General features: G+C 50.2%; 1 protein-coding gene across 6 annotated transcripts in view; it reads left to right on the forward strand.

The window, feature by feature from the left end:
• The first annotated feature begins 4368 nt into the window (after nucleotides 1-4368).
• The window catches only part of frem2a (FRAS1 related extracellular matrix 2a), a 96586-nt gene continuing 86828 nt past the window's right edge, over nucleotides 4369-14126 (forward strand). For all 6 annotated transcript variants that reach the window (XM_056284938.1, XM_056284941.1, XM_056284940.1 and 3 more), the window contains exon 1: nucleotides 4369-9527. In XM_056284938.1, the coding sequence (XP_056140913.1) occupies nucleotides 4553-9527 (4975 nt within the window). In that variant the 5' untranslated portion in view covers nucleotides 4369-4552. The remainder of the gene's footprint in view (nucleotides 9528-14126) is intronic.

Genomic DNA, 14126 nt, shown 5'->3' on the forward strand with positions numbered 1-14126 from the left:
TTGTCGGTGTTCAGAAACGCCTGCCAGATTTTCTCTGGGTAGCGTAATGAGATGGCTCCTGACCATAGCGTAGAATCCCTTTTGTTTTCCTGCTGGTTTATCTGCCGGCTCCGAAAACCCGGAGTAATGAACGTTGCTTCTTTTGGGGCCTGTGCACCGTGAAGCATTGCACTGAAATGTTTTGGCCGCGTGTGGTTATTGGTCTGCAAAAAGAGCTCAGAATCATCATCGTCACTGTTATCCTGCTATGCCACCGTTATCATTTGTGTCTTGGAGCGTGGTCCTGCACAAATATAACATAATGAACGGACGTCAACACTGTTTCCGATCACTTTGCCCACATCATCACCAACCATTAACTTCAGATGAGCAACACTGTTAGGTATTTTTGTATATACCAGTCACAGTTGTACAAATACAATACAAATGCACATTTCCAGCGGCCTCACCCAGTACCGTCCATGCAGTGTCTTTGTCCACATCTGTGACTATTTGTCTTCGTTTCATGGCTGGGAGAGCTGGCGCTGGATCGGCTGGGAGAGCTTGGTCTGCTGCATCCTTAGGGCCCAGGGACCACGGCCCTGCCTGGAGCTGTGCCCAAAGAGGTAACACCGAGGTTGGTCTGACAGGATGGGGAGGCGGGGCAGACTAAGCTAACTGCTAGCCCGTGCAGACCGGCAGTTCCGATAACACCGAAGGCGGTCTGACGGCGGCCTCGCCTAGCCTTGACTGTGTTTTTAGTGTGGTCGTGTGGAGTGCAGGGAGGTGTGTCGAAGGTGTCTGGCTGGGAGGGCTGATGTTGGATAGGCTAAGGGAGCCTGGTCTGCTGCGTCCTGTGGGCCCAGAGACCACAGCCCTGCCTGGAGCTGTGCCCAAAGAGGTAACACCGAGGGTGGTCTGACAGGATGGGGAAGCGGGGCAGGCTAAGCTAACTGCTAGCCCGTGCACACCGGCAGTTCCGATAACACCGAGGGTGGTCTGGTGGCGGCCTCGCCTAGCCTTGACTGTGTTTTTAGTGTGGTCGTGTGGAGTGCGGGGAGGTGTGTCGAAGGTGTCTGGCTGGGAGGGCTGACGTTGGATCGGCCAAGGGAGCCTGGTCTGCTGCATCCTGTGGGCCCAAGGACCTGACCAGACCGGACCGGACCTGACCGGAGCAGCACCCAAAGAGGAAACATCGACGCGGTCTGACAGGATGCGGAAGCGAGGCAGGCTAAGCTAACTGCTAGCCCATACAGACCAGCAGTTCTGCCTGTCTGCAGATGGCAGATGATGATGTGTGATGATGATGATGATAATGATGATGATGTCTGATGATGGCAGTCATCCTGGCTGGCGTTCGTTCTCCTTGACAGTGAATTTTTTGTTCAGTTTAGATATATGTGTTAGTTTGGATATGTGTGTTCTTGTAGTTCTTGCAGTTTTTGGATGTGTGGTTTTGTCTTTGTGTTGCACTGCGGTGGGCTGAGGGAAATGATGTTTCGTTTCATTTCATGTGCGCAAGTGCATGAAATGAAACGATAACGTGTTTCTGATTCTGATTCTGATTCAAATGTCAAGGGGCTAATTTGATGGACAAGACAAAACAAAGCGTGAAGCCGCCGTTCTGGGCCTGAGCATTATAGATGATCAAGTCTCCTCCATGAATTCAGCCTTTAAGACCGTCGCTGGGTGGGTCTGTATAATCACCATGATACAGCCTGGCAGAATGGGCGGCACTCTGAGTGCTATGGCTGTCCATACACAGCTCATCTCTTCCAACCTTTATTTACCCAGGCTAGTGTGCTGATTCCAGCACCGCCCTGCTACACAACCACACAACCACACCTGGGAGCTGCCCGCTATCACAGTCTTCACTGGTGCACGCTGAGCAGCTCCACGGGAATCGTCGGTTGGGGGGTTAAATACCTTGCTCAAGGGTACATCAGCCATTATTATGGAGGGAGGGAGGAGAGAGCGCAGTTCGTTCACCCCCCCCACCACCACCACCACCACATTTTCCTGCCTGCCCTGCCCGCCCGTGTATTGAACCGGCGACCTTGCGATCACAAGCCCTCTTCTCTGACCTTCAGGCCACGACTGCCCCAGATCTGTCACAGTCTTGGATGTATTAATTAGACGTACGTATCGCTCACGGTTCGGTATCTAACCCTTACCTTTAAAATACCCGCGTACCTCTGGAGACTGTTCCGTGCAGACTTGAATCACTCAAGTCGCTGCTTGTGGCGCTATTCAAAATAAAAGATTCAGTCGTATATCCTTATGAATTTCACTGAGGCGAAATTCTGTAGCTGCAAATCTTCAAACGCCGGAATTTCATTGACAGTCATGACAGTCACAACAGCGTGGTAGGAAGAGAGAGAGAAAAAAATGAACGTTAATGAACATCGATGGACTCAAAATAATGAGGATAATGGGTGAGCGGGGTCCCGCCACCGATTTTCCCTGTGACACGTACGTGCGGAAGGGACGAGCTAGCTGTGTATTGTGGGAAACAAAACACGGTGGCTGTTAAACCAAGCTGAAAAAACGCCCGCTGGTCTCTAATTTTGTAGGCCTAATAATGATCTTTACATCCCTCCTTTGTTCCCCTCTGCTCCCTCCATCCCCCGTTGCAGCGAGACTCCTGTCTTCGGTGGAGGGAGTGTAATATTTCTCAGTTCAGCTACTTCTGCACCCATGACACAGATTCACACATGGATGCGTCTGTACGGCTGCACGCACAAGGAGAGCACCGGTTCTCTCATAAAGGACGCGGCTGCTGTAGGGGAAGATGGAGATTTCATGTTCCTTCAGATGACCCCGGTTATCACGCAGCATTTTGTAACTTGTGCGAGGCCGCGTCCTGGAAGAAGAAAGAAAAGCTGGTCCTATTCTTTCGGGTGTCACACGCAAGAGGGTTCGGTCTCACGGACCTGCCACGAGCACATTTTAACATCAGGTCTTGAAGCCTCGTTGCTGTTCCGCCGTATCCGGGATGTCCGTTCTGTGAGATTACACCGTGGCGTTTCTTATTTCTCGGGGATTTTGACATTAATATATCATGAAGAGCTAAGGACTCGAAGTGCTGGTGTCTGGTCATCCTCTAGTGGCTTTTGCGTGAGATTTGGTACGCAAGCTCCAAAATGCAGATCCTTGTCAAGCATGTTTCGGAGCGAAAAGCGCTCGCCGCGAGCCACAACATGTTATTTGACACCCGATAATCATACAAAATGAATCATACACAAGCCGTTGTGAGACTGATTAACATTTTGCATAATGTGCATGCTGTTTATCCAATTAGGGATTCTTGCTGAGATTCTATCAGAAGCAGATGAAGCCAACTGGTGGAGCAGGGATAGCCGGATAAGAGCAAGTCCCATCACATAGACGGAGCAGACATATGCAGCGCAACTTGCCTTGTGGTCTATGTAGTCTAGTCTAGAACCACAAACCTCTGCCATGGTGTAGTTTTATTCCTTTGCAACCGTGAGAACTAATCAAGCTTGATCAGTTCTCGGTCCCTGGCCTCCTAAAGACCCTTCACATGTTTCATACCGTCTCCGGTGGCTCCATCACCTTCTGCTGCTTGTGGCCACCTACGTTTTACCTTTTTAAAGACTTGGGTCAGTCAGTCTGGTCAGTCATCGGTCAGTCATACCAGCTGAGTGAGGCATCGGTCAGTCATACCAGCTGAGTGGGGCATCAGTCAGTCATACCAGCTGAGTGAGGCATCGGTCAGTCATACCAGCTGAGTGGGGCATCAGTCAGTCATACCAGCTGAGTGAGGCATCGGTCAGTCATACCAGCTGAGTGGGGCATCAGTCAGTCATACCAGCTGAGTGGGGTTTGTTTTCCATTTTGCAGCTGAACAAAGTGGCGTTACGAGAGGAAGAAATGGAGACTTGCGGTCAGAGCTCGAAAAATATTGATAAATGAAAACTAAAATGGTTTTGTACCTCCTCCCCCCCCCCCCACACACACACAGGTGGCTTCAGAAAACAAGCCGGTGTGCATCATGATGTCCCAACATTATACAAATCTCCCTTGCTGTTATGTACAAAACCTCAGGACACGGAGCACCTCCGCCGCTATTTCTCCTTTTTCGGGACGTGGCGGAGAATTCGTGTCAGACGCGGTTCAAATACTGCCAGTCTCTTGATGACTGAAACTCACCGAAACATCCTCCGTTGAAATTAAAGGACACTTTGGGTGGCCGCCTCTCTGTGAGTGTCACTCTTCCCGCCCAATCACAGCGAAGCCGAGGTAACGAGCCCTCGGGGCTGGCCCAATCACGCGGCAGCCGTGGGCGGGGCCTCGTCCCACACGGGCTGTCGAGCGTGTGAAGTTAAAAGCGTGGGGAGCGTCGGTGTCGGCTGAGGCTGTGGCGGCGGTGCCGGGTGGACGGACGGATGGAGGTACGGGAGCCGCTGCTGAAACGACCCGTCTGAGTCGCCCGGTCCTGAACTTTTGAGAACTCCGAGAACACCGCTGGCGTCGAACTGAATGTTTTTTTTTTCTTTTGATTTTTTTTTGTCGGAAGCAGGAGAGTTTTCGGCTCCCGTCCCCTGCCGCGATGTTTCTCCGTAGACTGGTGTGGTGCCTCTGCGTGGCCGCCGCTGCCCGCGCGCAGCCCGACAGCTCGGGCTTGTCCTACGCGCTGAGGTCGGAGCTGTCGGAGGACGCGATTTTGGTGGCCAACAACGGCATACGGGCGCCGCTCGGCAGGTCCGTGTTCGTCGACCCCGCCAATGACATGGTGATCCAGACGCAGCCGGGGGACCGGTGCAGCATCACCGTCCTGGACAACGACCCGTTGGCCCAGAGGCCCGGGCGACTCTCTCCCAAAAAGTTTGCCTGCGATTTTGGCCCCAGCGACGTGACGTACTCGCACTTCGGCTCCCGGAGTCCCGCCAGGGACCGGGTGAGGCTGCAGCTCAGGTACGACGCGCAAACCGAGACCGTTATCATCCCCTTCATGATGGAGGTGGAGGTGGTTTTCACGCAGCTCGAGTTGCTCACCAGGAACGTGCCCCTCGCCGTTGATCGCCTCAACGGGGTCAGCAACCCCGTTGACAAGAGGATAGTGGAGTTCACGTACGACCGAGACTCCTACACATGCGAGGTGACGTCTCTGGCCGGCGGCGGCGCGCTCCCGCGGTACGGCAGACTCGTCGACGACGGCAAACTTGACCAAATGATGGACTGCAACGAATTCACCCAAGCCGACATCCGCTACGAGCACACTTTCAAGCGCAAGTCCCCAAATAGGGACTACGTCCCCATGGTGGTGGAACTGCATGATAAGGAGGGCAACCTTGCAAAACAGGAGTATTTTCATCTTATGGTCCGCATTAAAGAGGGCGAAGAGAACACCCCTCCCAAACCCAGCTTTGTGTCCATGATGATGATGGAGATAAGCCAGTTTGTCATGACGGCTCTCACTCCTGAGATGCTTGCTGCTGAGGACGCAGAGTCAGATCCAGATGAGATTATATTCAACATCACCTCTCCCTTGTCTTATGAGGAGGGCTACATAGTTAGTACTGATGACAGGAACCTGCCCATCACATCCTTCTATCAGAGAGACTTGAGGGATTTTAAAATAGCCTATAAACCTCCTTCTCTGGATTCGGATACTGAGAGAATCTTCCAACTTGAGTTTGAGGTGGTGGACACAGACGGCGCTGTCTCTGACCCCTTTGCATTCATGATTGTTGTGAAGCCGATGAACACTCTGGCGCCAGTTGTGACCCGCAACACGGGTCAGCTACTGTACGAAGGGCAGTCCCGCCCTCTCTTCACCGCCCACAACCTGGAGATCAGCGATGAAGACAACCTGGACAACGTCAAACTGACAGTTGTGGAAGGGCTGCGCCATGGTGACCTGACGGTGCTGGGATCGCACCGGAAATTCTTCACGCCCGCCGACCTCGCCTCGGGGGTTGTTGTGTACCAGCATGACGGAAGTGACACATACAGTGACAACATTATTTTCAAGATGACAGACGGAAAGAACGAGGTAGAATTCCTTTTCCCCATTACCATCGTCCCCACGGACGACGAGCCACCTATCATTAATGCAAACACCGGCCTGGTGCTATTCAAAAACCAGATGATGCCCATCTCTCCCCTCATGCTTAGTGCAGCCGATATTGACTCAGAGGATTCAACTATTAAATTTAATATCGTCCCACCATTTTCTACAATTGGCGTGGTGCTTCTGAGGCAGTCGGATGCCCCGGAGGACCCCTCGTCTTGGAAGTTCAATGCCGAGGATGAGGTTTATGAGAAGGAGGTGACAGAGTGGCTGCAGAAAGACATTACTGATGGAAAACTGTTTTACAGGCACACAGGCCCTCACAACACAGACACGGTCATGGATCAGTTTGTGTTCACTGTCCAGGATGACAATGATCCCCCTAATGAGTCAGGTGAGAGTGTGTTTATTATTAGGGTTTTGCCGATTGATGACGTTCCTCCCGAGCTTTTCCCCGGCACCACCTTGCAGATGACGGTTCACGAATACCAGCAAACGCACTTTAGCAAAGAAGTTCTCTGCTATACGGATTTGGACTCCCAAGACAGAGATCTGAAATACACAGTCATCCAGCTGCCGACCGACACAGACGAAAACAACCCAGTCACTTTTGGGTCTCTGGTTCTGACAGAGAGCCCCGACTCGGAGGTTACTGAGTTCACCCAAGCCCAAATCAATCATCACAAGATCTCATATAGCCCCCCTGACGTAGAGCTGGGAATCACTGCCCACGTGGTTCAGTTTCGCTATTCTGTAGAAGACACTGCTGGGAACAGTGTGGAGGGGGCATTCACTATTTACCTCCAGCCAGTTAACAATAAACCCCCTCAGATTACCAACACTGGCTTTACTGTGTTTGAGCGTGCCATACACATCATCTCCGTTGCCGAGCTAGATGTCACGGACCCTGACACAGACAGTAAACAGATTACATTTACTCTCAGTCAGGGCCCTAAACACGGCCAGACCCAGCTGTCATTCACTGACCTTCAGAAAGGAGACGCCTTCAAATTGGATGACATATCAGGGGGAAAGATATCATATATTCAAAATGGCGATGAGACAGTGAGTGACGAATTCCACTTGGATGTCAGTGATGGCATCCACCAAGTAACAGTGACGGTTAGAGTCATAGTGAAGGCGGTGGACGATGAGACCCCGACTGTCAGCCTTCCTGTGGGGACAATTGGGTCCCGAATGGATGTGCTCGAAAATGGGGCCACAGAAATCACAACCAATGTTATTCAAGGCCATGACGAGGACACAGATGACCTCCAGTTGACCTTCATTGTTGAAGATGCCCCTGTTTTGGGAGAGATCTTAGTTAAAGGAGTTCCAGCAACTAGGTTTACGCAGGCTGACATAATCAATGGTGTGGTGGTGTATGCGCACACTGGCGGAGAGATAGGCCTCGCCTCCCAAGAAGATGGCTTCAATTTGACTCTCACTGACATGTCCGATGAATGGACAGTAGGGGGCAATAGGGTCAACGGAGTCAGCGTCAGAGTAGCCATTCTGCCAGTTGACAGCCAGGCCCCTGAGGTTGGAGTGGGAATTCAATTTAGTGTCACTGAAGGGGAAAAAAATGCCATTGGGTCGCAACACCTGGATGCTGATGATAATGATACCCCAACAGATGATATCCTTTGCACTATCATTGTCCAACCCACCGCTGGCTATGTGGAAAATATCTCTCCTGCCCCTGGTTCAGAAAAGTCTAGGTCAGGAACAGCTATCAGTGCTTTTACCATTGGAGACATCAGGGAAGGAAATATCTACTATGTGCAGAGCATTCACAAAGGGGTAGAGCCGATTGAGGACAGATTGACGTTTAGATGTTCTGATGGTATCAATTTCTCTGAAAACATGTTCTTCCCTATCGTTATCCTCCCCATGAATGATGAGAAGCCAGAGATCTACATCAGAGAGATAGTTGTCATGGAGGGGATGAATATTGTAATTGACACTCCCATTTTCAATGGTGATGATGCTGACATTCCACCTGAAGAGCTAGTTTTCATCATTTCCAAACCTCCCAAACATGGAGCCATTCTGAACCAGTTATCCAGTGGCTCTGTTTTAGTGTCAAACTTCACCTTGGAGCAGATTAAAGAGGCGTCAAGCATCATTTATGAGCACGACGATTCAGAGACAACAGAGGATAGCTTTGATGTCATTCTCACCGATGGAAAGTATTCGGTGGAGAAAACTGCCATAGTTATGATCATCCCCGTCGATGACGAGACGCCTAGATTGATGATCAATGATGGTCTGGAAGTCGATATAGGGGAGACTAAAGAATTAAACGATAAAGTGCTCAAAGCAACAGATTTAGATTCAGATGACAGCACGCTCACTTACATCATCAGGTTCGGACCAGGTCAGGGTCTCCTTCAGAGGAAAACCTCATTTGGGTCTCTGGAGAACATTACATTAGGCATGAACTTCACACAGGCCGAGGTGGATGATGGGGTGATTATTTACACACACAATGGACAGGAGGGAATCCGAGATCTGGTCAAATTTGATGTCACTGATGGCATAAACCCACTAATCGACCGCTACTTCTATATCTCCGTGGGCAGCATGGACATGGTTTTCCCAGATGTTGTCAGTAAAGGGGTGTCCCTCAAAGAAGGTGGCAGAGTGACTTTAACCACGGACCTTCTCAGCACCAGTGACCTTAACAGCCCTGATGAGAACCTGGTGTTCACCATAACAAGGGCCCCTGTCAGAGGCCACTTGGAGTGTACAGATACCCCGGGCATGCCCATTGTCTCCTTCACTCAGCTCCAACTTGCCGGCAGTAAAATCTATTACGTTCACACGTCTGACGATGAGGTCAAAATGGACAGTTTTGAATTTGAGGTTACCGATGGCTTCAATCCTGTTTTCAGAACATTCAGAGTCTCGATTGTAGACGTGGACAACAAGAAACCTGTTTTGACCATAAATAGTCTTGTTGTCACAGAAGGGCAAAGTAAGTTAATCACCCCGTTTGAGCTAACTGCTGAAGACCAGGACACTGCAGAGAAACTGCTGAAGTTCACCATCACCCAGCTGCCGGTTCACGGCAAACTGCTCCATAACCACTCCACACCAGTCACCAGCTTCACCAAACAAGACCTTAATGAAAACCTCATCAGCTACAAACATGATGGTACTGAATCACCGGAAGACTCCTTCTCATTTACTGTCACCGATGGCACACACACTGACTTTTATGTTTTCCCCGACACTGTTTTTGAGACCCGCCGCGCTCAAACGATGAAGATCAGCATAGTGTCGATTGACAACGGGGTCCCTCAGATCGTGGTGAATAAAGGCGCCCCCACATTGAAGATATTGGCGACGGGTCACCTGGGGTACCCCATCAGTTCAAAGGTGCTAAGGGCGGAGGACAGAGATAGCAAACCGGCCTCCCTAGAGTTCCACATCACCACCCAACCCAAACATGGTTACATCATCAACCTGGGGCAAGGAAACGACTCCGTCAACACTTTCAGCCAAGGTAAGACCTAAAAATATTTGCACCAGTATTATAACAGGGGTGGCGCGGTGGTGCAGGGGTTAGCGTGGTCGCCTCACAGCGAGAAGGTCCTTGGTTTGAGCTCTGGGGTTGTCCAACCTTGGGGGTCATCTCAGGTCATCCTCTGTGTGGGGTTTGCATGTTCTCCCCGTGTCTGTGTGGGTTTCCTCCGGGTGCTCCGGTTTCCTCCCGCAGCTCAAAGGCATGTAGGTCAGGTGAATCGGCCGTACTAAATTGTCCCTAGGTGGGTGGGGGGGCTGGCCTGTGCTAGACTAGCAGCCTGTCCAGGGTGTCTCCCTGCCTGCCGCCCAATGACTGCTGGGATAGGCTCCAGCATCCCCCGCGACCCGGAGAGCAGGATAAGCGGCTTGGATAATGGATGGATGGATTATGACATTAGCCTCACTATTATAGTATCAAATATAAAATACCTTATGTGCTACAAGAATGCTTCCAAATAGCAACTGATCTATTAAGCAGTGTTTTGTTCTGAGGTCAAGAGTTGTTGCCTCGTGGCATTGAAGCGTTAAAACTTTCAACATCGGCTCCTCCGGCTAACGTCTCCGAGATGTGACTTATTTGATTATTTCAACATATCTGATCATTCCTACATTTCTTTTTAAATTCATTTTTAGCGTTTAAAGTTTTACTCCTCTTTATATTCCATATTGACTTTAAAATGGGCTTGCAGTCATCTCAGCCGTTATTTGCCCCTTTTCTTTAATATTGCCAAATATCTTGTTTTATCACAAATACCTTTTTATAATGAGGAGATTGCTTTTTAAATGATCAAAATTCTGATCGTTATTTATTCAGTAACTTTGAACAGATTAATTGTACCATTGTCGTTACCATACGCCGTCCTCTGCTCTTCCCCAGCTCTAAAGAGGTAACGGGTCATCAGTGAGAAAGAGCGTTCCCGTATTTCGCGTTTAGTTTATTTGCACTGCCTAATTTCAATTCGTGGGGAAATAATAATTCATGTCTGTGACAGCCGCTGCATTGGGGATTTCAATAGTTAATTTGGGGCCCTGATTAAGATGTGCCTTGCTCATCAAATCATAATTAACAGAGCAAAACATGGGAGGAGGTTTCATGCAGATGTCTTGTAGACAGGCAGAGATGATTCATTTATCGCTCCAGCGTCTCAAGGAAGTACTGCAATCTAGCTGTTCTCCACGAGGCCTGACATGTGGGTGACCCTGTCCAAAGGTCCGTGTAGACCTGTCGGTGACAGGTTGGGAATCCCCCCCCCCTTTTTCTCCCCAATTGCATCCGGCCAGCCGTCCCGGTCACTGCTCCACCCCCTCTGCCGATCTGGGGAGGGCTGCAGACTACCACACGCCTCCTCCTGTACATGTGGAGCCGCCAGCTGCTGCTTTTCACCTGACAGTGAGGAGTTTCGCCAGGGGGACGTAGCGCGTGGGAGTAGGAATAGACCGCCGCGCCACCCGGACCGCCCCGAGTGGCAGCACACTTTTATGTGTTGCAGTTCGGTCCCGTTCAGTCGAGTCCAGCTGAGTGCACATTTTCAGAAGGAAAAAAAAGCACGTTTGGAAAACCGTGAGCGAGACCTCTCGGCAGCACACGTTCATACGCAGCATTGACACGCCAATCAGCGCATGCCCCCTAACCTCCAGCGCACGGGCCTCGTGAGCATTTATGGAGGCGTGCATGCTCACGGGTTCTGTTCGAGCTCCTACGGAGCAAATCGACGCCGCCGTGGGGTTCGCTCCGGCTTCCCGGAAGTGCGGTCGATACGATATTTCATTTAATGCCGAGGCCGTTACACAGACAAGGGCGATATTCGCCCGTACAAAGCAGGGGTCAGAGACGAGGAGCGAAGAGGAGGCCTTCTGCCTGGCAGAGGAACTTGTGACGGGTGCTGAGCGGCCGTGGTCTTTGCAAAAAAAAAAAAAGGGGGCCGCGGATGAGTCGAGAGCATGATGCCGAACGAGACAGGAGGGTAATTGGAAGGGAGCATAAAGGAGGAAGCCGAGATGAGAGGGAGCGAGAGAGAGGAGGAGGAGGACATGACAGGGGAGAAATGAATACGGAAAGAGACACAGGAGAGGAGGGGAGGCGGTGGGAGAGAGAGAGAGAGAGAGAGAGAGAGAGCGAGGCAGATAGAGAGAGGAAGTGCAAACAGACTCATCAGAGGAGGCAGTCAGGTGAAAGAGACAATCCCTGGGTCTTTATTTACTCATCCGATTTCCAGGGCACGTCCCGGGAGGCATCGCCTTTAAATATTTGATGACCGGAGTGCCCCCCCCCCCGCCCCGGTTCACAGTGTTGACTTTTTATTTGTCTTGTCGTCTTGCCGGGTGCAGGCGGGGGGGGGGCCGCGTCTCAAATCTCCACGGAAAATTTCACACCTGGCTGAGCACATTACAAACCCGGCCCGCGTGTGTGTGTCACGGCGTAGCCAGACAATATTGTTGGAGGCGGCATTATCGCACAACTCCTCCTCGCTAATCTTTTGTCGAGATTAGGGGTAAAGGCGGAGAGGTCGACTGGAAAGGGAACGGTTCTGAGAGATTTGAGATGCGCCCCCCCACCCCCCTCCTCCCCAACCTACCAAGTAGTCAGGGATGCCCCCCCTCCCCAGCCAAGTTGTCAGGGACTTATACTTTTATGAGCCTTCCTTCCTGTGACATCTATTATTGAAGGTTATGGTTCAGAGGGGCCGGGGCCTTTCACGGTCTTCAGGATTTTTCGGCACTGTAATAGACGTTTCTAGAAACGGTGGGTAAAAAAACAAAAAAAAAACACAGGCACGTCCCTGTAATTCCATGATGTTTGGGTGGGGTGGGGGTGGTGGGGGGGGGAACAGCTGTGGAAAAAGTAGGTGCCCACAGCGATCCTGTTTTTAACATTCTTGGCCTTCTCTATCATTAAAAGATCCGCCGTCACCTGTTTTGTGGAGGCCGTCGACACAGAGAAGACCCCCCGCCGAGGTTTTGGAGGGTCCGAGAAGTGGGCCTTCACGCTCGGTTTAGGTTGAGCTGTTTTGAATTCCCGGCTTTAACTTCCTGGATTATGGATGCATGAGGTTCGGAATGCATTTTTCCGGCGGAAAATTGCTGGTTCCGGGCGCTGATAAGGAATTGAATCAGTGTGATACCAGGAGCCCGCTGTCGCCGGCGGCTGATACACCGCCCAGGCAGGAGCGCCTCCGTCCTTTTGAACAATTACTCAGCAGAGGGAGCGTGTGAGCGAGCCTTGGCGCCCATCTTCAAAGTCTGTTTGGGGACATTTTCATAGCCAGCATGAAACTTTACATGAAAGTTTTTAAAAAAAAATTTTTTTCTTCCCTTTTTCTAGATTCAAATGAGGCCGTGAAGCATCTCATAAATACTATTTTAATCCTGGCTGGCGAGGGAAGAACTTTTCATGCAAACGATGAAAAACTTCATGAATATATATATTTTTTTTTTAGTTGCACTTTCGTCACACAGTGCGACAGATAATGTAACAGTGTCGTCAAATGCTGCAGGGGGCGCTATCCCTATTGCTCATTTTGACATTGCTAGCTTACTTTTTATGGTATTGTGTCATCTTACACACTGTTTATATTAGTATATAAGCACTTATTTAACATGAAGTTTTCAACACTTTCTGTCACTTTAGTTTCTTTGTAGACATATATTTACTACATAATCGTAGTCACTATGTCTCCCTACAGGATGCTGTGAGAATAGCATGGGGCCATCGCCAGTTCGAATCCCTGTGTTACCTCCGGCTTGGTCGGGCGTCCCTACAGACACAACTGGCCGTTTCTACGGGGGTGGGGAGCCGGATGTGGGTATGTTTCCCGGTCGCTGCACTAGTGCCTCCTCTGGTCGGTCAGGGAACTGGGGGGAATAGCGTGATTCTCCAACGCACTACGTCCCCCTGGTGAAACTCCTCACTGTCAGGTGAAAAGAAGCGGCTGGCGTCTCCACATGTATGGGAGGAGGCATGTGGTGGTCTGCAGCCCTCCCCGGATCGGCAGAGGGGGTGGTGCAGCGACCGGGACGGCTCGGAAGAGTGGGGTAATGGGCCAAATACAATTCTGAGGGGGACAAGGGGGAAAAGGGGGGGTAGAATAACATAGTATAGAATTCTGAATTATTTGATAACTTAAGATTAAAGCTACTTGCGGAAGTAGTGTGTGTAATTATGATGGTCTCTTAAGTTTCTCTACCAATCAGTAATGACTAATAAGGTTATCAATTATAAAAATGAATTTGTTGAATCTAGCTAATTATGATGTTAGTGATACATTTTAGGTTAATGGCGTAATTTCCCTACGGGGATCATTAAAGTGTGTCAAAGCCCCCCCTCCCCCCCCCCCAAAAAAAATCAAAAAATCAAAAAATAATCTCCAAAGGCATCTGTAAATAGCACACAGAATGAAAATATCTTGATTGTTTGATTTTTTTTTTTTTGAGGTGAGATATTTATAAATGGGCACGCGAGTTGTCTTTTTGTGTCGGACCTGCACAAATTTGTATTTGTGTATTTTTTTTTCAACCCTGCATTTCAATGATGCCGCTTTTATCACTTCTGCCTGTCATCGCTGCACCTAAACCAGATTTC

Source organism: Lampris incognitus, chromosome 8 (genome assembly GCF_029633865.1).
Source record: "Lampris incognitus isolate fLamInc1 chromosome 8, fLamInc1.hap2, whole genome shotgun sequence".
Classification (NCBI taxonomy): domain Eukaryota; kingdom Metazoa; phylum Chordata; class Actinopteri; order Lampriformes; family Lampridae; genus Lampris; species Lampris incognitus.